The sequence below is a fragment of the Nothobranchius furzeri genome, chromosome 1 (assembly GCF_043380555.1).
Source record: "Nothobranchius furzeri strain GRZ-AD chromosome 1, NfurGRZ-RIMD1, whole genome shotgun sequence".
Lineage (NCBI taxonomy): Eukaryota > Metazoa > Chordata > Actinopteri > Cyprinodontiformes > Nothobranchiidae > Nothobranchius > Nothobranchius furzeri.
Genome location: NC_091741.1, coordinates 30,383,729 through 30,405,894, shown reverse-complemented (window position 1 = coordinate 30,405,894; position 22,166 = coordinate 30,383,729). Strand labels below are relative to the sequence as shown.

The window sequence follows — 22,166 nt, the reverse complement described above, 5'->3', positions numbered from 1 at the left end:
ATTTGGCGGGAATTTTCGGGGCAACTCAGACACGCTGTCCAGACCCTGTCTGGCCGCGCTTCCCCGCTGCTATGAGCTGCTGGTCTGCCGCCTTCTCCGAGCCTGCCAAGCTCAAGGCGCCAGTCTCCACGTATGCGCCCATCACCAAGGTCGAGGGGTTTTCCGACCAAGGCTGGCCGTCCGTTCCTCCACTAGAGCCGGATTTGGCCTCGCTGTTCGGCGCCAAGAACCACCTCGCTGGCCCGCGAGCTGTTCCCGCTTCAAAACATGACCAGCTGCTGACGCGGCTCACCGACCGCGCACATCAGTGTGCCTTTCAGACCGGCGCTGCAGGGAATAACATCGCCCTTCTTGCCTTCGGCGTCTCCAAGATGATGGAGGAGCTGGAAGCTCCCGAGGAGTCGAAAGCCGTCATAACTAAGACTGCTGATGCTATCCTCAATCTGTGTGCTGCTGTGCTCACCGGTTCTGCTCGCATCGCTGCCTGGCAGACCCTCATCCAGCGAGCGATCTGGCTGAAGGCCCTGCCCTCCATTCCGGAACATCTGCAAAGGGAGATGCTGGACGGCCCCATCACCACCGATGTTCTGTTTGGTCCCCATCTTAGGGGCGTCATTGAGAGGGCTCAGAAGATGGCCGAACTATAGGCTACGGTGCGAGACCTGGTCCACCCTCGGTCAGCCTCGCACTCCGGCCGTTCAGCCAGAGGATGGGACGAACGGCGCGGAAGCTTCAGACGTCCAGCTGCACCGCCCGCTCCACGGAGCCGGCCTCCCGCTTCGTCTCCACATCAGCGGGACCAGCGAGATGGCGGACAACGGTTCCGGCGGGGCCAGCAGACGCCGTCTTGGCAGTCCCAGGTGCAGGAGCCTCGCCGAAAGCAGCCACGGAAGTGACTCTTTGGGGGGAATGTGTGTGTTACTGATTGTTCTGATGTTGTTGGTTTTGAAATAAAACCCAAAAAACGTCACTCAAAGAGCACAATCCTACAGTCCTCCGCAGAATCCTCTGCCGAGTTTTCACACATGTTCCCCACACCAAGCACTGCTGCACGCACACATGTTTCTGCAGGTAGTCATAATACACGGCCAGCCGTAAGGGTGCGCTCCATTTGCGCTCTGGCCCCAGCATCCGGCCAGGCCCAACTCTTCCCGCTCTCCCCACGCCGTTGGGTGGGGCGGGATGTCATGTCGCTGTCTCGACCACGCGCGGCGGCACAGTGCGCGGCTCCATCCGCTAGCACTCTGTCGCCCCAGTGCACAGGCCCGGCTCCCACTCGTCCTTCACTCTCGGACTCCACGCTCCGCGGTGTGGACCAGCCTGTTCCAGCTGTTTCGCACTCGCCCTTTCGAGCGCAGCCCTCCATGGGTCGCCCCCAGTTCTCTGGTACGGGCGACGGCGGTAAGGGCGCATGCACAACCCTCAGACGTTGTTCACGTGACCGCACACACGCGTCCACTGTCGGAACGCGCGCACGAGTGGCGCCGCCTTTGCATCATGAGCAAATGGATTTCGGACACCATTCATTGCGGTCACACACTTCATTTTCAGGCCACTCCACCTCCCTTCAACGGGATCGTGGAGACGACGTTCACATCGCAAGTACAGTCTCAGGCGCTAGAGCTGGAGCTGCGGAAACTTCTGTCCAAAGACGCTATTTCCCGAGTCCCTCGCGGACAAGAACTCTCGGGTTTCTACTCCCGCTACTTCGTAGTACCGAAGAAGTCGGGAGGAATGAGGCCGATTCTCGACCTGTCCCTGTTCAACTGCTCCATAGCAGTAATGCATTTCCGCATGTTAACGATGAGACAAGTCCTGGAATATGTGCGCCCCGGGGATTGGTTCACGTCAATCGACCTGAAAGACGCATACTTCCACATACCAGTAGTTCCAAACCACCGGAAGTTTCTGCGTTTTTCGTTCAAGGGAGTTCAATGTCAGTTCAATCGCCTCCCTTTCGGCTACTCGCTAGCCCCGCGCACCTTCTCCAAATGTCTGGAGACCGCGCTGCAGCCACTGTGCACGAGGGAATGAGGGTCTTATTTTACCTGGACGATCTTCTCCTGTGCGCTCGGTCCAAGGACGAGGCGTCACAGCAAACCAGGAGGTTGACAGGGCATCTGTCAACCCTAGGGTTTTCTATAAACTGGGAAAAGAGCTCCATCCTTCCATCCCAGTCGATTGTGTATCTCGGGGTGGAGTTGGACGCCTCCCTAATGAGAGCACGTTTGTCGCCTGCAAGAGCGGCAGATCTCACCACGGTGATCTCCCGCGTGCAACCCCGCAAGATCGTGAGAGCCCGGTTAGTCATGAAACTCCTGGGCATGATGTCCGCAGCCCATTCAGTGGTGCCGCTAGGTTTGCTGCGCACGAGGCGCTTGCAACGCTGGTTCGTCCGCCTCCGGGTACACCCAATACGTCAGAAGAGACGTATGTTGAGGATTCCCCCTTCAGTGGGCGGGGACCTCGCTCACTGGGGGAACCCCTGCATCCTCTCACGTGGGGTTCCCATCGGACGTCCTGCGTCACACGTATCTGTGTTTACGGATGCGTCACTGTCGGGGTGGGGGGGCACGTGCTTGTCCCACACGGTGGCAGATCGCTGGCCCTCCCACACGCACGAGCACATAAATGTGTTGGAGCTTATGACAGTGAGGAATGTGATCAGACACTTCGCTGCCCTTCTAGAGGGCCGTCATGTCGAAGTTCACATAGACAACCGGGTGGCGGCAGCCTACATAAATCGCCAAGGGGGAGTTCGATCCCTCCCACTGTTGCGTGTCGCCACAGATTTACTGTGTTGGACACATGTCCACCTGCTGTCCATCAGAGCCATCTACATTCCGGGGATACTGAATGTAGCGGCAGACATCCTGTCGAGAGGGGGACCCCGCGACTCCGACTGGCGTCTGCATCACGCACTGATATCACAGATCTGGATCAGGTTCGGGGAACCGTCTGTGGATCTGTTCGCGGCTCGCGAAAACGCTCAGTGTCGCCTGTGGTTTTCCCTGAGTCCCCGGGACGGACCCCCGCTCGGGGTGGACGCCTTCTCACACCAGTCCTGGCCTCGAACGCTCCTTTATGCGTTTCCACCAGTCCCTCTGATTCCCCGTCTCCTGGACCGAATTCGGTCGGAACAGCTCTCGGTGATTCTGGTGGCTCCCAGGCGCGTGTCCGCGTCATGGTTTCCGGACCTGCAAGCGCTAGTGTTCGGCTCCCCGTGGAGGCTCCCGTGGAGGGCGGACGCCCTTCTCCAGACGGATAATCAAACATCCTCCGGAAATAGGCCAACGGCTGTGGGTCTGGCCGCTGAGCGGTCATGCTTAGAGGCTTCTGGGCTGCCGCATGATGTGGTCGCCACGATTCAGAGTGCGCGGGCGCCCTCTACCATTGCATCTTACTCTGCTAAATGGGCAGCTTTCCAGAAATGGTGCACAGAACGGAATGTTCAAGCGCTCTCCTGCCAGCTGGCGGATGTCCTATCGTTTCTGCAGATACTGATGGACAGGGGCCTCGCATTCAGCACTGTTAAGACATATGCTGCAGCTATCTCATCATGTCATCAGGGTTTTGGAGATAGATCTGTTTTCAATCATCCCCTCACAAAACGTTTTCTAAAAGGTGTCAGGAGGAACAAACCTGTGTCCCGCCCGCTTTTTCCCCAATGGGATCTAACGGTGGTTCTGCGTGGCTTATCTGAAGCTCCATTTGAACCCTTGGACCAGGTCTCACTCAAGTTCCTGTCGCTTAAAACTGCATTGCTGCTGGCGCTAGCATCAGTTAACAGAGTGAGTGACCTGACCGCCCTCTCAGTGGCTCCCGCATGCCTCAGGATCCGGGAGGATGGCGGGTCTGCTGTTTTATGCCCCAACGCAGCCTTTGTGCCCAAAAGCATTAATGCTTCCTTCAAATCCAGGTCAATTTCATTGGCTGGACTTTTTCCTCCTCCCCATAATTCTGAGGAGGAGGCGGCTTCTCACCTTCTCTGCCCGGTGCGTGCGCTTGTACGGTATGTGTCACGCACTTCAGGGATTCGTCGCTCACAAAACCTGTTTGTGCACTACAGGGAGTCTTCCCTTGGTCAGGCGCTGTCGGCCCAGCGCCTTTCACGCTGGCTGTGTGACGCCATTTCCCTCGCTTACACATCATCAGGGCAGGATCCCCCTGAGGCACTCAGGGCTCACTCAGCCAGAGGGATTTCCTCTTCGATGGCGCTCCTCAGTGGTGTGACAATGGAAGACATTTGTCAGGCTGCTTCATGGGCTTCACCCTGTTCCTTTACTCGTTATTATTTACGAGATGTGTCTTCAGGATCCATCACTCGTTCAGTGCTTGGACCCCAGCAGGCTAAATGAATGCTTATGGCACCTCATTGGCCTTGCTGAGATGGATTTCATCCTCTTGTGGATGATGTTTTTTAGTGGGGGCCCCTCTCTTATCGTGCCTGCCTCAGTCTTTAAGCCTGGTCTGAGGCTGAACGTCCCCCACTAGAGGAGATTTGATTGGGTGTGTCCATTGGTTGTGTTAACCAGTGGGGCGTAAACCCATCCAGCTGCGCTTTATTCCAATAGCAGCTAGCTTAAGGGCTAAGACTAGACGAAATAGAACGTTGGTTACGTATTGTAACCCCAGATTCTATGAGTCTAGTCGCAGCCCTTAAGCCACTGGCCCCACTGGTTATGATGGGAATAAGAGCCATTGGAGGCGAGCAGTGGGGTCACTGCGGTTATATACCACGAGGGGGGCCCACCATTGGTGGGCGTACATTTAAGCTCTTCATGATTGGCTGATGCGGAGATCATCCTTCCAATAACAGCTAGCTTAAGGGCTGCGACTAGACTCATAGAATCTGGGGTTACAATACGTAACCAACGTTTCTCCCCCTGTTCTGATCACAAGGCCCACTAATTAGAGATCTGAACAAGTTCCTAAATTTAACAGATGCCAGAAAGATTCAGCTAATGACAAACAACATTTTTTAGAGTGTTCAAAATGCAGTTTTTGAATTCAACATGTACTGCCCACTAGGTTATTTTCACCCGGGTGTGATTGTCATCCGCTGAACTCCCTTGTCTTGGTTTTAAACGTCAGAAACAAAGATGTAAAAAAACAAAATAAGGAGATAAAATGCAATTCGACAATAGTCATTAGTTTTACTTGGTCTGGAAGTACTGTCAAACAGTCAATTACTCAAATCGAAGGATTCCACTAAAACCCTTGCCCTGTCAGCCACTAAAAGTGGCACAGTTCATACTTCAAATTATATTAGTCACCAGAATACCAAGAATTAAATATTTGGCCAGTGCTTCACCTTTTGATGCCTGAATTATGAAATGTTCAACCATGATTATTTAACAATTATTTTCATTCATCTTTGGGTGTGAATGAAACAAATTTAAACAAATGTTGTTTGTAACATTTAATTATTTGCAAATAATTTACTACATGTTCACCTCAGTGGACAGCGTGCATTCTGAACATGAAATATGGGCTTAACTTACTGAAGTAAAAATGGAGGGCCTCAAATGCAATAACGTCTTCAACAGCTGTGCTTAATAACAAAATAAATAAATAAATGACAATTTTGAGAAACTGTCCAATGTAGTGACCATTTTACAACAAGGACTTAATTTTTATCTTTATGTTCTACGTAAGTAGCCTCAGGCCTCAATTGACCTTGGTGGCTCAGACAGAGCACAGCTGCAGTTGTTTTGATTTTTTAGGCAGGCTTTGCCTCCTCTCTGTTTCACAGTTTCAGCCTTTTTCTTTCTCGCCACCGCTCTGTGCAGGGCCGGATTATCATTACAGGGGCCCCTGGGCACAATGTGCTCAGAGCCCCCCACCCCACCCCCATCCACCCCACCTGGCCTCCCCCAACATTACTGTCACCCAGAAGCACTTTTTAGACATTTCATAACATTGTCAATATTAAAAATTGCTTACTTATGTAGATACAAAAGCATTAACCTCCAGGTCAAAATAGTTTTATAACCTAATCACAAACACTTATACCTGATGATTTTCCTGTTGTGCCTCACTCAGATATCTTTCTTTCTCTGTCCTCTCTCTTTTCTCCTCATTTTCTGTCTCTCTCTTCCTCACAGTGCTCCTGTCTTCTCTTCTGTCTGTACTAACAAAAATGTTTCCAATCTGTGGGACGGGGGGCGAGTGAGTCTGCTGTAAAAGAGATCCCACTGTCAAACTACAACAGAAAGTAATGCAGATTATTTAAAAGATTATACAGTTATTGAAAAGTTTGTAAAAAAAATGTAATATCTGCATGTTTTTTGTCTCCTGTTTCCTTCCTCCTCTTGTCTTCTGTCTCCTTCCTCCTCTTGTCTTCTGTCTCCTTCCTCCTCTTGTCTCCTGTCTCACTCCTCCTTTTGTCTCCTGTCTCCTTACTCCTCTTGTCTCCTGTCTCCTTCCTCCTCTTGACTCCTGTTTTCTTCCTCCTCTTGTCTCCTGTCTCGTTCCTCCTCTTGTCTCCTGTCTACTTACTCCTCTTGTCTCCTGTCTCCTTCCTCCTCTTGACTCCTGTTTTCTTCCTCCTCTTGTCTCCTGTCTCGTTCCTCCTCTTGACTCATGTTTCCTTCCTACTCTTGTCTCCTGTCTCATTCCTCCTCTTGTCTCCTGTCTCCTTCCTCCTCTTGTCTCCTGTCTCCTTCCTCCTCTTGACTCCTGTTTTCTTCCTCCTCTTGTCTCCTGTCTCGTTCCTCCTCTTGACTCATGTTTCCTTCCTACTCTTGTCTCCTTCCTCCTCTTGTCTCCTGTCTCCTTCATCTCATGTCTCCTGTTTCATTCCTCCTCTTGACTCCCGTTTCCTTCCTCCTCTTGTCTCCTGTCTGCTTCCTCCTCTTGTCTCCTGTCTCATTCTTGTCTCCTGTTTCCTTCCTCATCTTGTCTCTTGTCTCCTTCCTTCTCTTGACTCCTGTCTCCTTACTCCTTTTTTGTCTCTTCTTGTTGATCTCCACTCTTGCCTTCAGAAAAACAGCTTTCTGGCCTTTCTATTAGTAAATTCATTTACAATGTCATCAAAGTCCAGATTTCTGACAAGCTGAGATTGAGCGACAGTTAACTGAGGCGCTGTTGAGTTAGTGTTGTTCTCAGTTCATTTTTTATTCTTGCCATTTGTGAAAATGATTGTTCCCCTTCACAATTTGTAACTGGTAGAGTTAGAAAAATCCGCAGGGCCACAAACACATTAGGGAAGATGGACTGTAGACTATGTTTTAGCCCGAAAACGATCCTGGTACTGATTATATTAAATTATCTATGTGGACTCTCTGGGGATTATTTAGAGCTGAGAGGTGCAAAGCTCTGATGGTTGATGTGCTCCAGACGGATGCATCCTGAGCACGGCCACAGTAACATTATCAAAGTGTCGCCACCTCAAAAACAAATTTAACATGTGATCGTTCATGTCGGCTCATATCCTTCAATGCTTTCTGTCTTTTATTTGTGTCTGATGCGTTTCGCTCCTTCGGAGCGAGTTCATCGCTTGTTTCGTTCTCCGGTGATTTTACTGCAGCAGTGTAGCCGGCACGCACTCCGCTATTTTTGCGGTCGGTAGATCTTTTAGAACTGCAGTTCAAAGGTAACTCATGAGGTGAATATATATGAACCCAGGTAGCAGTTTCTCTTTAGGACTGAGAGGAGATGCAGGAAGATAATAAACAGGCAGGACAGAAAAATAGTCAAATAAAAAACAAGTTCGTTTTTGTACCTGCTGGTTGCAACAAACAGACATTGAAGGTAATCAGAAGTGAGGAACAGAAAATGAAATTATTCTTTCAATGTTTAGAGCAGCAGGAACTCTGGGAGGCTGCAGGCGCATCAGTGACTTTGCGGCCGCTGCGCAGGGGGAGGGGGGAGAGGGCTGAAGCAGGGAACAGTATGGATGCAAAAATTACCGTTGTTAAAATAAATGTGTGTTAACTAGAAAATGCGGGCGCAAGTTTAATTACTTGTTAACTTTTTTCTTCAATGTTAAGATTGCTGGACAAAAAAAAAGACTGCTGCTGGCGTGGGCCCCCTTGTGGCTGTGGGCCCCTGGGCCTGTGCCCAGTTTGCCCATATTATAATCTGGCCTTGGCTCTGTGCATTCTCGTAACCATAATCCTGATATTTTCTCGTTTTTCTCTCTTGTGCTATCTCGCTTTAAGCTTGCCCTGCAAGTACAACATGTCAGCAGTTATCACAATACCAGCGAAACATGTTTTCCATCAATCCTCTGATGATTTTCAGATCATTTCCCCATTTGCTGGATTTCCATTTCCATCAATGTACCATCTTCAATCAAAAGGTGTTTGTGAGTTCTTATTCCCCCATACATAGATACCACACATGCAAAGCAAATCCATACACTCTCTCATTTATCCAAACAACAGTTAAAGCTGACAACATCTAAGACAAAACATTCGATAACTAGAGTCGCGTTTCCATTCAAGGCAAAACGCCCAAAAACTCAAGCCAAAACACAGTTGCATTTATACTTCGGCCAAAAACGCCCAAAACCAATTTAACCTCTCAGTTATCACACCGGTCCATTCATTTAACATTTATAACTTTATCACACCAGGGTTGTGTTTATATTTCGGCAAAAACACCCAAAAAACCAAGCCAATACAGCATTCCTGGAATCTGTTTATCTTTCTCTCCCCCGCTGTAGTGCATTCTTGTAACCATACCAAACAGCACTCCAGGAATCTCTTTTACAAGTTCCTTCTGGCAAACCAACCAATTTCACCCCTGGTTACCTAGGATTTTCTCTCAGTACCACAAGACAAGAAAAACAAACTTGTCTCACCAAATTTCTCCACTCAGGTCTTGAGTGATTCGTGGATCCGCATTCCCCCCAGCGACGTCAAGACCTTCCCACCGACCCCCCAGCAAAACTCAGCGCTGGGGGAAATTTAGGTTGTCGACAGTCCTTCGGGGTCGGTTCTTGGCGCCGCAAGGTGATGGGACCCCGGCTTTCGAAGGACCAAATAATGTCATGGATTTTATCAATATTTTTATCAATAACCCATTTCCTGTAGTCGAAGAGGAAAAGGAGACAATGAACAGACAATTCAAACAGTTATAACTGTGGCATAATGCACGAGGCAAAATGCCCCGAACATCTGGTCACAGTTTATTTGTACCAAGAGATAAGAAAGGAGAGAGAGAGAGAGAGAGAGAGAGAGAGAGAGAGAGAGAGAGAGAGAGAGAGAGAGAGAGAGAGAGAGAGAGAGAGAGAGAGAGAGAGAGAGAGAGAGAGAGAGAGAGAGACTTGTGTGTGGGTGTGGCTTGTGTGGGTGTGTCTGAATAAGTGAGCATGCAAAGAGGCATAGAGCAGTACATATTACGTTCAGTTGATTGAGTCAATGATCAAAAATAAATAAACATAAAATTTCTATACCATTCCCTCCTGGTATAGAGGGGGGTGGGGGGTCATTTAAGTCATTGATTACACACATTTTTCTTTTTGTTTTCATTGAATAACCTCATGCATCAATGTTTTCCACAGTCATCTCCTCCCCCTCTGTCTGCTTGTCTCTCTCTCTCACCCCACCCCACCCCATCTGTTTAGTTTCCGAGCTTCTTCCTGTACAATCGTCCATCTGAGGATTTGCTGCCACATCAACGGGGGCCTTCTCGGACTTCTCCTGTCATGTTCTGCTTCCCGTCTCCTTTGTGGAAACACATGCTGTCCTCCCTGGTTGTCCTCCCCTGTTCATTCTTCTCTGCCCTCTGTCACTCTCCTCCCTCTCTCTTTCACAAATCAATACGCCGGCCAACAGGCTGCGTGACAGATTGTCTGCTGTGAGCTGCATGAAAAGCCTTTGTCAATAATATTGGTGTGCTATTGAATTCAGTCTGTGATTTTTAGCGGTGTCAAGTGGAACGATCGCAGAGTGAGGTGGGGTGAATCAGAGCGGAGGCCTGCAGGTCTTTTTCTCTCTCTGTGACAGAAGCGCTACAGGTCAGCTGTGAAGCACGTCTGCTGCAGATATTTCCTCCAGTCAGAGTTCATCAGGAGAGGCAAAGGAAAACTTGTAGAGGAGTTACTCTACTGACCTCAGGCCACCGGAGGATCCCTTCAGACTTTTAACGCTTCGAAGTCAGTAACTCCCAACAAAGCAGTTCAGTGCATTTATAACTCTGGACCAGAATAGACTGAATCAACTTCCCCTGATAAGATTTCAGCTGCTACAGTCAGATGGTCGGGTCAGAATCTGGTGTCACCAACATGACAGCATGGATCCATCCTGCCTTGTATCAATGCTTCAGCATGGTGGTGGGGGTGTAATGGTGTGGGGGAGATGTTCTTGTTCCACGTTGGACCCCTTAGTTCCACCTGAACCTGGTTTAAACACCACAGCCTACCTGAGTATTGTTACTGACCATGTCTGTCCCTTTAAGACCACACATGGACCCATCTTCTGATGGCTACTTCCAGCCGGATCATGCACCATGCAAAAAGCCTTAGGGCTCCTGTTTCAGGAAGTAGAAGTTAAGCCTGAGTCATGCTTTTCCGTCAGCTCAAAAAGGGAGAGACACGCACCCATGGACTGAGACGTTTTGCTCTCATACTTCTCCGTCTCCTGGAGAGTGTTGCAAAGCAATTCCCCGCCAGGACAACAGAGGGCGTAGCGCTGTTCTGTGGTATCCTGTCATGTATCGGCCCAAGATCGTGTGTTTATATTGTGTTTTTTGTGTATATAAGAGACTTTTAACACGGACATATTTGTCTCTCATTCTCCCACCTCTTCATGCGCTCGCCACCTCTAAACCCACGTTTCCTGTCATTTCCGTCCACAAATAAAACGCTTGCTGCGCATCTTTTCACTCCTCCAGTCACGGGGAATTAAACGTTCATATTTTTTTAGAGTTTTTTCGCGAGGTGTTCTTCAAGCTTCTCCGTGTCTGCCGCTAGTTATCCTCGGCTCTCTTTATGTTTTTGAGGGCGCAATGGCAGCGGTGTAGACAACAACGGTGTCCTGACCAATCACAAGCTTGCGTTCTCCGTCTCGACGGACGGATGTTTAGAAAAGGGAGCTCAACTCGGTTCGTCCTTGCGGGAGCTCTCCAGCAGGCTCGTAAGGACGGATAAGGGCGTTGCGTGTCTCCGCACCGACGCAGAAGCATGACTCAGGCTTTAGTCAGAGGAGTGGGGGTCTTACTCATTAAAATTCATGATATACAAACATCTTCCCTCTGATTGGCTATCATCAACACCACTCTTCTGGTGCCTGCGTTCACTCGTCTTTCTTGAGTAAAAAATGCAACACAAACCTGAACGTGTTCCGCCATGTTGTGGAGTTGCTAATAATAGCGGTTAGCTTCTACTAGCTGAGACTTGCTCTGCTCTCTCCTGGACGCTACGTCTACACAGCCATCTGCAGTCACGAGCCAAGGTGGGCGAGTCTATGGCTGCTAAGAATGCTCTGTGACGTGAAAGAGGCCGGCTTTTTCTGTCCCGAGTGTCTCCAGGCATACAGTTGTGTGTTAATGCAAAAAAGAATATCAGTAATGACATTAATAAATAGCTATTCTTGCCCTTCATTCTGACAAAGGTTAAATGTCATTTCCTGTTTATTAGAATACAGAGAGGAAATTTATTCATTAGTGGGAAATATTAAAAGCTATAATTTTTAAAAGTAATACCTGTTTAGAGGTGTGCAGGATGAATGTACTGTTTCTCCTTTCAAAGCTATGTTTAAAAAGAATAAATAATCACATTTTTATTTTGACGGGCACGACACCGGGCTTATGTTTATATCTACCAGCCACTAGAGGGCACCGTTGCGGTAAAAAGTCTGCTTGGCAAGTTGAGGCTGCAAATGTCTAAAATGGCGAACTCATTAAGTCGACAAGTATATCTAAAACTAAAACCACTGTCACACATCATGATGCAACTCTCATTATTCTACAGGTGCTGGCCAGTAAATTAGAATATCATCAAAAGGTTGAAAATATTTCAGTAATTCCATTCAAAACGTGAAACTTGTACATTATATTCATGCAATGCACACAGACCAATGTATTTCCGATGTTTATTACGTTTAATTTTGATATTTATAGGTGACAACCAATGAAAACATCAAATCTGGTATCTCAGAAAATTAGAATATTCTAAAGGCCAATGAAAAAATGTTTGTTTCTCTAATGTTGGCCAACTGAAAAGAATGAACATGAAAAGAATGTGCATGTATAGCACTCAATACTTAGTCGGGGCTCCTTTTGCCTCAATAACTGCAGTAATGCGGCGTGGCATGGACTCGATCAGTCTGTGGCACTGCTCAGGTGTTATGAGAGCCCAGGTTGCTCTGATAGTCGTCTTCGGCTCCTCTGCATTGTTGGGTCTAGCGTATTGCATCCTCCGCTTCACAATACCCCATAGATTTTCTATGGGGTTAAGGTCAGGCGAGTTTGCTGGCCAATCAAGGACAGGGATACCATGGTCCTTGAACCAGGTGCTGGTGGTTTTGGCACTGTGTGCAGGTGCCAAGTCCTGTTGAAAGGTGAAGTCTGCATCCCCATAAAGTTGGTCAGCAGCAGGAAGCATGAAGTGCTCTAAAACTTCCTGGTAGACGGCTGCATTGACCCTGGACCTCAGGAAACAGAGTGGGCCAACACCGGCAGATGACATGGCACCCCACACCATCACTGACGGTGGAAACTTTACACTGGACCTCATGCAACGTGGATTCTGTGCTTCTCCGCTCTTCCTCCAGACTCTGGGTCCTTGATTTCCAAAGGAAATGCAGAACTTGCTATCATCAGAAAACATAACTTTGGACCACTCGGCATCAGTCCAGTCCTTTTTGTCCTTGGCCCAGGCGAGACGCTTCTTGCGCTGTTTCTTGTTCAAGAGTGGCTTGACACACGGAATGCGACACCTGAATCCCATGTCTTTCATGAGTCTCCTCGTGGTGGTTCTTGAAGCGCTGACTCCAGCTGCAGTCCACTCTTTGTGGATCTCCCCCACATTTTTGAATGGGTTTGTCGTCACAATTCTCTGCAGGGTGCGGTTATCCCTAGAGCTTGTACACTTTTTTCTACCACATTTTTTCCGTCCCTTCGCCTGTCTGTTAATGTGCTTGGACACAGAGCTCTGCGAACAGCCAGCTTCTTTAGCAATCACCTTTTGTGTCTTGCCCTCCTTGTGCAAGGTGTCAATGATTGTCTTTTGGACAGCTGTTAAGTCAGAAGTCTTCCCCATGATTGTGGTGCCTTCAAAACAAGACTGAGGGACCTTTTAAAGGCCTTTGCAGGTGTTTTGAGTAAATCAGCTGATTAGAGTGGCAGCAGGTGTCTTCTATATTCAGCCTTTTCAGAATATTCTAATTTTTTGAGATACCAAATTTGGAGTTTTCATTAGTTGTCACTTATGAATATCAAATTTAAATGTAATGAACATTGGAAATACATTGGTCTGTGTGCATTGCATGAATATAATGTACAAGTTTCACGTTTTGAATGGAATTACTGAAATATTTTCAACCTTTTGATGATATTCTAATTTACTGGCCAGCACCTGTACATTCTCTTATCCTCACACACACACACACACACACACACACACACACACACACACACACACACACACACACACACACACACACACACACACGTTAACTGTGTTTCTGCATGATGCTGGTATTCCACTAAGACGGTGTGGTTGGACTAATTAGAGTGGAATGCTGCAGCTGCTGTGCTGCTTAGGTGTTATGCAGCCAAACACAGCCAGCTTTTATTTAGGTTGTTTAACAAGTCTGCACGTAACTCACTCTCTGTGCACCGATCCCTGGTGTGCCACAGACTCCCCATGCCCCCCTCACTTTAACTTATAATAATAAAGCTCCTGCCTGATGGAGGTGCCGCAGCACAGCCTTGACTGAACGCTGACTCTGCTCCTCTGCTCCAGAGTTGCATAAGCAGTTGTTTTACCCAAGTTTGCTGAAGATCATTATTATTATTATTTATTAGATGCATGCTGTGTAATGGTAACTTACACCCACCCTGAGTTATTAGCTTTGTTTATAAGTATATAATAGCATTGCCACTATGTCTCAGTTATAATAAAGTAATGATAAATATTTATATTCAGGAGATGACCCATTCCTGGCCTCCTCCGCTCACAGCAATACACACTCCCGGGAAAGCGGATCAGACCAAGTTCCCCATTCCAAACAAGGTCAGTACTTACACACCTTTAGTCTTTGCCACTAAAAGCACTTTTGCTCAGGCACCCAGAATGTGCCGGGAATGTGTGCCAGCAGAAGTGCAGCTGTCATGCTCTTGGCTATGACTACATTGTTTATGAGACAGTGAGTGCAACGTAACGCAAACTAACGTATGAGTGATCAGACTAAGTTTGGCTATGGAGCTTTAGGGGGAATGATACACAACCAAGTAATGATTTTAAATAAATGTGCCAAATGTGTATCAAACAAACAGTTAATAAACAACAACAATAATGAGAATAATAGAACTTGAGCAAATACCAAAAAAAAAAGGCACAGAAGAGGATTCACAAATAACTAATAATGTGTGTGTTCAACACAACTAAACACCACCAAACTAGTGTGGATTTCACACCTCAGTTCAGTTCAGCACACACAAAAAAGCAAAACCCGAAGCGGCTCTAGCACGGTTTCCCAGTTCAGTTCAAAGGGTCCAAGTTGCTTTATCCAAACGAGGCTTAAAACAAAGTTGAAGTTTGCCGTACCTCATAGCAGCGGCGGTCGGGTGGCTCGCCACTTACAGCTCAGCAGGGATTTTCTAGCGGAAAAAAGATGAAAACTAGAAAGAAAACCTGACCTATAACCAGCTCAGAACACATTACCAACATTATACGGTGTCAAAGATCACATAATATCTGTACACATTCCATTTTCAAGCTCAGTATTACAGTTCGACACAATCTACTAAACTATATTACAGAAAAAAGAAAACGTGTAAGAGTTTCATGCTAATAAATTCCACGACAAGCATGATCTGATGTAGTGCTGTTTCATTGTTAACGCCGGAAAAACGATACATTACCTGTTTATTTGCACAGCACGTTTACACACAGCATGAGAGCTAACCAAAGGGCTTCCCATAAAATACATTGCAAGGACATAGCAAAAATAAATGCATCAATTATATATAATCAAAGACTTGATCATAAAATCACAGGCCAAATCGTAAAATAGCGTTTTTAAACAAGTTTTAATAGAGAAAAGAGATGGAGCCTGTCTAACCAACAGCAGAAGAGTAGGGGCAGCACACATAAATGCCCGCTCCCCCATGCTTTAAAACTCATCCGGGGCGTGGAGAGCAAGAAGAGATCAGCGGACCTCAGTGCTAGCCGAGGGATATAAGGAGCAAGCAGCTCAGTGAGATACAGTGGTGTCAGGCCTTTGAGGGCTTTAAACGTGAAAATCAAAACCTTAAAACGAACTCTAAAGGCAGCAGGAATCTAGTGAAGCTGTGCAAGGACAAGAGTGATATGACTGCGGCTGGTGCTGGTCAGAAACCTGCTAGCAGTGATCTCAAAAACCTGAAGGTGTTTCAGAGCTGAAACAGGTGTACCGATTGGTAGAGCGTTGGCATAGTCAAGGCAGGAGGTTATAAATGCGTGAATCACTCATTCTAAATATCTTCTCTTCAGTATTGGTTTCACGCGTTAGTCGATGCAACTGGAAGAAGCGTGATTTTACCACAGCGTTTATTTAAAGAACCATTGAGAGGTCAGTATCCAGTTTGACCCCAAGGCTAGTCACACAATCTTTAAAATTGAGATCAGGAAAATTCTGGGAAAGATGGGCATGGGAGACATTAAACGTATCAAATAAGATTGCCTCAGTGTTAGTCAGTGCAGTCGCCAGTAGGGATGGGTACCTTTGACATTTGAATCAATTCGGTACTAATTCCCGGTACCTAGGAGTCGATACCGGTACTTAACGGTAACAATTTTCGATACGTTTGAGTGTTTATTATTTTAATTCTCTTTTATAATTAAATATATATTTTTCTCAATATATAACAATATTTGATAAATATCACGATAAATAACATTCAACTGTTTGTAGTTTAACATCGTCCTTGTAGTTTTATAAGCTGATAATTAAACTGAAGCAAACATCTTTACTGTGAACTAAATTTACTGTGTATCTTCATTCCTTTTGCCGTCTTTTTTCATTTGATTTTTCCTACTGGGAAGTTAGAATTTCCGAGGAGAAAGCGAACGCACCATTAGCTGATAACAATGGTAGCAATGGAAGCTAACATACCAAGCTAACGTTATCTTAAACAGTTTATTTAGCTGCTGGAGCAGATTAAAACGATGATGCCTCACACTTAGATCGTTGTCACTGGTTTCATCTTCACCCAGTTACCCGTCGCATTTAGTAAAGTGAAACCAAACTTTAGAGCGCGTTCATGTTCTTCTAGTCGAAAATTCGGAGTTCCGAGGAGAAAGCGAACGCACCATTAGCGAAACGGAAGCTAACATATCAAGCTAATTATATTTACCTACCGGAGCAGATTAAGATGAGGATGTCTCACTTAGATCGTTGTCGCTGGTTTCATCATCACCCAGTTACCCATCACATTTAGTGAAGTGGACCCAAGCGTTAGCGTGCGTTCTTTCTACCATGCTGCTCTGTTTACAACACGCTCGCAGCGACCGACGACATAACGCTCTTGCGCATGCGCAGCTGTCTAGGCAAGTTCTTGTTAAGAAGGACGGGTAACGAAATGAGGCACCGTTTGAAATGACGTGAATCGGTGCTCGGTCGGTACTGTGGAATTCGGTCGGTACCTTAAAAAGTACAGAATTCGGTACCCATCCCTAGACTCGCCAGTCTTAACATTGAAGGATCTATTGGATAAGTAGGAGCAAAAGCATTCTAAGGCAGTACCCGCTACCCCCTAGGGCCTGCACGACTTTATTTTTTTAAAGTCGACAGTCAAATAATGAAAGTCGAGTCGACTTCGACTAGTCGTTGATGACGTCATACGCCGGAAGCGGGTTGGGGGGGGGGGGGGGGGGGGGGTCGGTCGGTAGGTTCCCTGGAGTTTTTGACAATTAAAATTGCTCCCACATTTTCTAAGTTAACACATCTCTTTTAACAACGGTAGTTTCTGCTTCCTACTTCAGCCCTCTCCCCCCTCCCCCTGCTTCAGCCCTCTCCCCCCTCCCCCTGCTTCAGCCCTCTCCCCCCTCCCCCTGCGCAGCGGCCGCAAACTCACTGATGCGCCTGCAGCCTCTCGGAGTTCCTGCTGCTCTAAACATTAAAATAATTATTTCATTTTCTGTTCCTCACTTCTGATTACCTTCAGTGGTGTCTGTTTGTTGCAACCAGCAGGTACAAAACTAACTTGTTTGTATTTGACTATTTTTCTGTCCTGCCTGTTTATTATCTTCCTGCATCTCCTCTCAATCCTAAAGAGAAACTGCTACCTGGGTTCATATATATTCACCTCATGAGTTACCTTTGAACTGCAGTTCTAAAAGATCTACCGACCGCTAAAACAGCGGAGTGCCGCTGCTCGCCGGCCGACTACAACGGGACCGTTTTTGCTGCAGAGTTCATGCCGGAGCGGAGCGGAGATAGTGGAATCTTGGGGGTGCGTCACCGGAGGAACAGGTGATGCGCCTCGCTCCGCAGCAGCGAAACGCATCAGGCACAAATAACAGACAGAAAACATGAAAGGAAATGAGCCGACATGAACAATCGCGTGTTTAATTTGTTTTTGAGGTGGTGACACCTGATTTGGCGGTGCTCAGGACGCAGATGTCTGGAGCGCGTCAACGATCAGAGCTTTGCATGCACAAACTGGTTAAGATTAGGATGGGGGTGAGGGGAAGGTTAAATTGCAAAAGGGAAAAGGTCACAGTTTGGTTAAATGTCCGTTTTACCGCCGGTGTCAGTACCGCACAGCGCGTCGCCTCCGCCTCGATCCAGACACGCAGGGGCTCGTCACCTGCTGTCTTTTCCGAGGACTGCATCTTGTCAGTCATTATCACGTGACAGCGACTAGTTGATGACAGGCATAAAAAGTCACTACAGAGCCGTGAAGTCGACTAGTCGACTCTTTCGTACAACCCCTACTACCCCCTCCCATCACTCCAAACGTTGCAACAGCATGTCATGATCTACAGTATCTACGCCACAGACAGGTTCAAAAGAAGCAGCAGAACATGAGACCCAGAGTCTGACGCGACCAAAATGTTGTTCAGGACACGAATGAGGGCGGATTCAGTGTTGTGGCATGGTCTGAACGCTGACTGAAACATAGAGTACAGGGGAGTTATTTGGAAAAGCAGCAGTAAAAACTGACACAGCTGTGGATTTGGCATTTCCTGGTTCACAGCCCGAATCCGTGTTGGTCTAGTTTATTCTAATCAACCGTGTACGACTGACAACTGGACCAGAGTTTGAGTAATCCATTCAAACTGATGTCAAGAATTGACGGCATCTAACCGTTAAAATGCGATAGCATCGGTAGCTGCGAATCCAATGTGTTGTGTAAAAAGTACAATTTTAAGCTCAGATGTGTTTTTACGACATGAGTAATGTGAGAACAGGGTTTGTGAGCTTTGCCCTGCGAGGAAGTCATACAGCTTGAGCTGAACACGACTGAAAACATTTTAGAGCGTACGCCTGCCTTTAGTCACCACATTCGACAAGTTTCCAAACTTCTGTGGTGTTTTTATTTAATGGCAACTAATGAACATTTTCTTGGTGGGGCAGATGAGCCAGTAGAGTGTTCGCGAAACACGTTCCCACAATATGTCTAAACTCGTGAGAGGTTTAATGGGTTTGTTAACTTCGTCTTCGTCTTCGTCTTCCTCCGCTTATCCGGGTCCGGGTCGCGGGGGCAGCATCCCAACTAGGGAGCTCCAGGCCGTCCTCCTTCCGGCCTTGTCCACCAGCTCCTCCGGCAGGACCCCAAGGCGTTCCCGGACCAGATTGGAGATGTAACCTCTCCAACGTGTCCTGGGTCGACCCGGGGGCCTTCTGCCGGCAGGACATGCCCAAAACACCTCCCCGGGGAGGCGTCCAGGAGGCATCCTGACCAGATGCCCAAACCACCTCAACTGGCTCCTTTCGATCCGGAGGAGCAGCGGTTCTACTCCGAGTCCCTCCCGAATGTCCGAGCTCCTCACCCTATCTCTAAGGCTGAGCCCGGCCACCCTACGGAGGAAACTCATTTCGGCCGCTTGTATCCGCGATCTCGTTCTTTCGGTCATTACCCAAAGCTCATGACCATAGGTGAGGATTGGGACGTAGATCGACCGGTAAATCGAGAGCCTGGCTTTCTGGCTCAGCTCCCTCTTCCCCACGACAGATCGGCTCAGCGTCCGCATCACTGCAGACGCCGAACCAATCCGCCTGTCGATCTCCCGATCCCTCCTACCCTCACTCGTGAACAAGACCCCGAGATACTTAAACTCCTCCACTTGAGGTAGGACCTCTCCCCCGACCCGGAGGTGGCAAGCCACCCTTTTCCGGTCGAGAACCATGGTCTCAGATTTGGAGGTGCTGATCCTCATCCCAGCCGCTTCACATTCGGCCGCGAACCTACCCAGCAAGAGCTGAAGGTCAGAGCTGGATGAAGCTAGGAGGACCACATCATCCGCAAAAAGCAGAGACGAGATTCTCCTGCCACCAAACTCGACACACTCCACACCACGGCTGCGTCTAGAAATTCTGTCCATAAAAGTGATGAACAGAACCGGTGACAAAGGGCAGCCCTGGCGGAGTCCAACCCTCACTGGGAACAGGTCCGACTTACTACCGGCTATGCGGACCAAACTCACGCTCCTCTGGTAAAGGGACTGAATGGCTCTTAACAGAAAGCCACCCACCCCATACTCCTGGAGCGTCCCCCACAGGGTGCCCCTGGGGACACGGTCATAAGCCTTATCCAAATCCACAAAGCACATGTGGATTGGTTGGGCAAACTCCCATGCCCCCTCCATCACCCTTGCAAGGGTATAGAGCTGGTCCACAGTTCCAAGGCCAGGACGAAAACCACATTGCTCCTCCTCTATCTGAGATTCAACTATCGATCGGTCCCTCCTCTCCAGTACCTTGGAGTAGACCTTTCCAGGGAGGCTGAGGAGTGTGATCCCCCTATAGTTGGAACACACCCTCAGGTCACCCTTCTTAAAGATGGGGACCACCACCCCGGTCTGCCACTCCCTAGGAACTGCCCCCGATGACCACGCAATGTTGTAGAGACGTGTCAACCATGACAGCCCTACAACATCCATAGCCTTGAGATACCCAGGACGAACCTCATCCGCCCCCGGGGCTCCGCCGCTGTGTAGTTGTTTGACTACCTCAGCAACTTCTGCCCCCGAGATTGGACAGTCCATCCCCAGGCCTCCCAGCTCTGGTTCCTCCTCGGAATGCGCATTGGTGGGATTGAGGAGCTCCTCAAAGTATTCCTTCCACCGTCCGACTATAGCCCCAGTTGACGTCAGCAGCTCCCCATCCCCACTGTAAACAGTGTGAGCGAGTTGCTGCCTTCCTCTCCTGAGGCGCCGGACAGTTTGCCAGAACCTCTTTGGAGCCGATCGATAGTCTTTCTCCATGGCCTCACCAAACTCCTCCCACGCCCGAGATTTTGCCTCGGCAACTGCCACTGCTGCACCCCGCTTGGCTATCCGGTACCTGTCTGCTGCCTCCGGAGACCCACAGACCAGCCACGCCCTGTAGGCCTCCTTCTTCAGCCTGACGGCTCCCCGAACCTCTGGTGTCCACCAGCGGGTACGGGGGTTGCCACCACGACTGGCACCGGCCACCTTACGACCACACGACTTTAAACTAATGGTAGGTGTGGAGCAGCTGGCAGCAGCCCCCCCCCCCCCCCCCCCCCCCAGTACAAGCAGGGACATAAATTCCATCGCCCCAAAGACAGTAAATTATGTTAAGGTGATTGGCCAAATATGGTTTTCCCCCTAGAGGCTGCGCACGCTTGGTTGTTTAGCTAAACTGTAGTGATCAACGAGAGGAATGATCACAGGTTTGAACTGACTAGCATGTTAGCTGTGTAGCTAAGGAAGTGTTTCTGCTACAGGATTATTTTATGGTGGGAGATGATTCAGAACAATCCAACATGAAATCACAAGACCACACACAATCAGTCAGTACTCATGGAGATGACTCCCAGCTACCAACTGAGATTTGTTTTCTGTGGTAGCCATCTTGAACCAAGCTAATTATATTATGATGGAGGTTAATTGTTTACTAACTGAACATTTAACTGTGACATTTTAAGTGATTTCACCTATGCACCTAAGCAACATCTGATCACATTTAATTATTCAGTAAACTGTCTCCTTTCCCTACATACGTGTTTTATAACAAATTACAACGTAAGCAGTAAATTCTGGGTTTTTTAAATGAGAAACGCCTTTTGGGGCAAATCCCCCACCCCAGCACTTCTCTGAGAATGGGTTGGAGTCTGAAAACGGGGGATGAGATAATCTGAACTTTGAGTAATGGCATCTTTCCACTGCTGTGGGATCACTAATGACATCTGGTAGGTTTTTCCTCCTCATTCTGGTTTTCTCTCTCTGTTGCCAGGAGTCCCAGCATGTGACCTCAGGCTACACCACCCAGAGTAAGTTTCACGGCGTACACACCAGCTGTTGTGATAAACAGGCAGAGGCCATAAACAGAACAGAGTCTGAGAGGTGGGAGAAGGTTGCTGATGTTTAAATCAAGTCACAACCACAGGAGAACGATACGAGGGGATCTGTTGCTTTTGTCTGAACAAGAAGTCAAACGTTATGAGGTGATTGTGTGAAACGTGGAAGCATCGTGTGTCTAAGGCCTGGTTCACACGGGAAGATCATTATGCATATTTTTCACCTGATTCTCCCCCGACAGTCTTAAACACGGTACGGCCCTCATTACAGTAATGGTTTCAAAGATAATCTTATCAGATATTCCTGCCGTTTGTGGTTTGTTAAGAGTGCTCTGGTGAAAGTTAGGACCACTCCAGTTATAAATTCAGACATTAAACATGTTGGATAGTCTTGGCAGGATTAAGGAGCACTCTGCCTGTTGAATGTGGCGTGCAGTAAAAAAGCCAGCTGATGGAAACATGCTCCACGCTCCTCATCCTCCATGTTGGCCTACCCCAGTGTTTCCCAATTCCCATCCTCAGGA

At 48.0% G+C, this 22,166-nt stretch overlaps 1 protein-coding gene across 2 annotated transcripts in view; it reads left to right on the top strand.

The window, feature by feature from the left end:
- The window catches only part of aff2 (AF4/FMR2 family, member 2), a 332,245-nt gene that overhangs the window by 210,873 nt on the left and 99,206 nt on the right, over positions 1-22,166 (top strand). For both annotated transcript variants that reach the window (XM_070551870.1, XM_070551862.1), the window contains exons 6-7: positions 14,099-14,185; positions 21,579-21,615. In XM_070551870.1, coding sequence (XP_070407971.1) covers positions 14,099-14,185; positions 21,579-21,615 — 124 coding nt within the window. The remainder of the gene's footprint in view (positions 1-14,098; positions 14,186-21,578; positions 21,616-22,166) is intronic.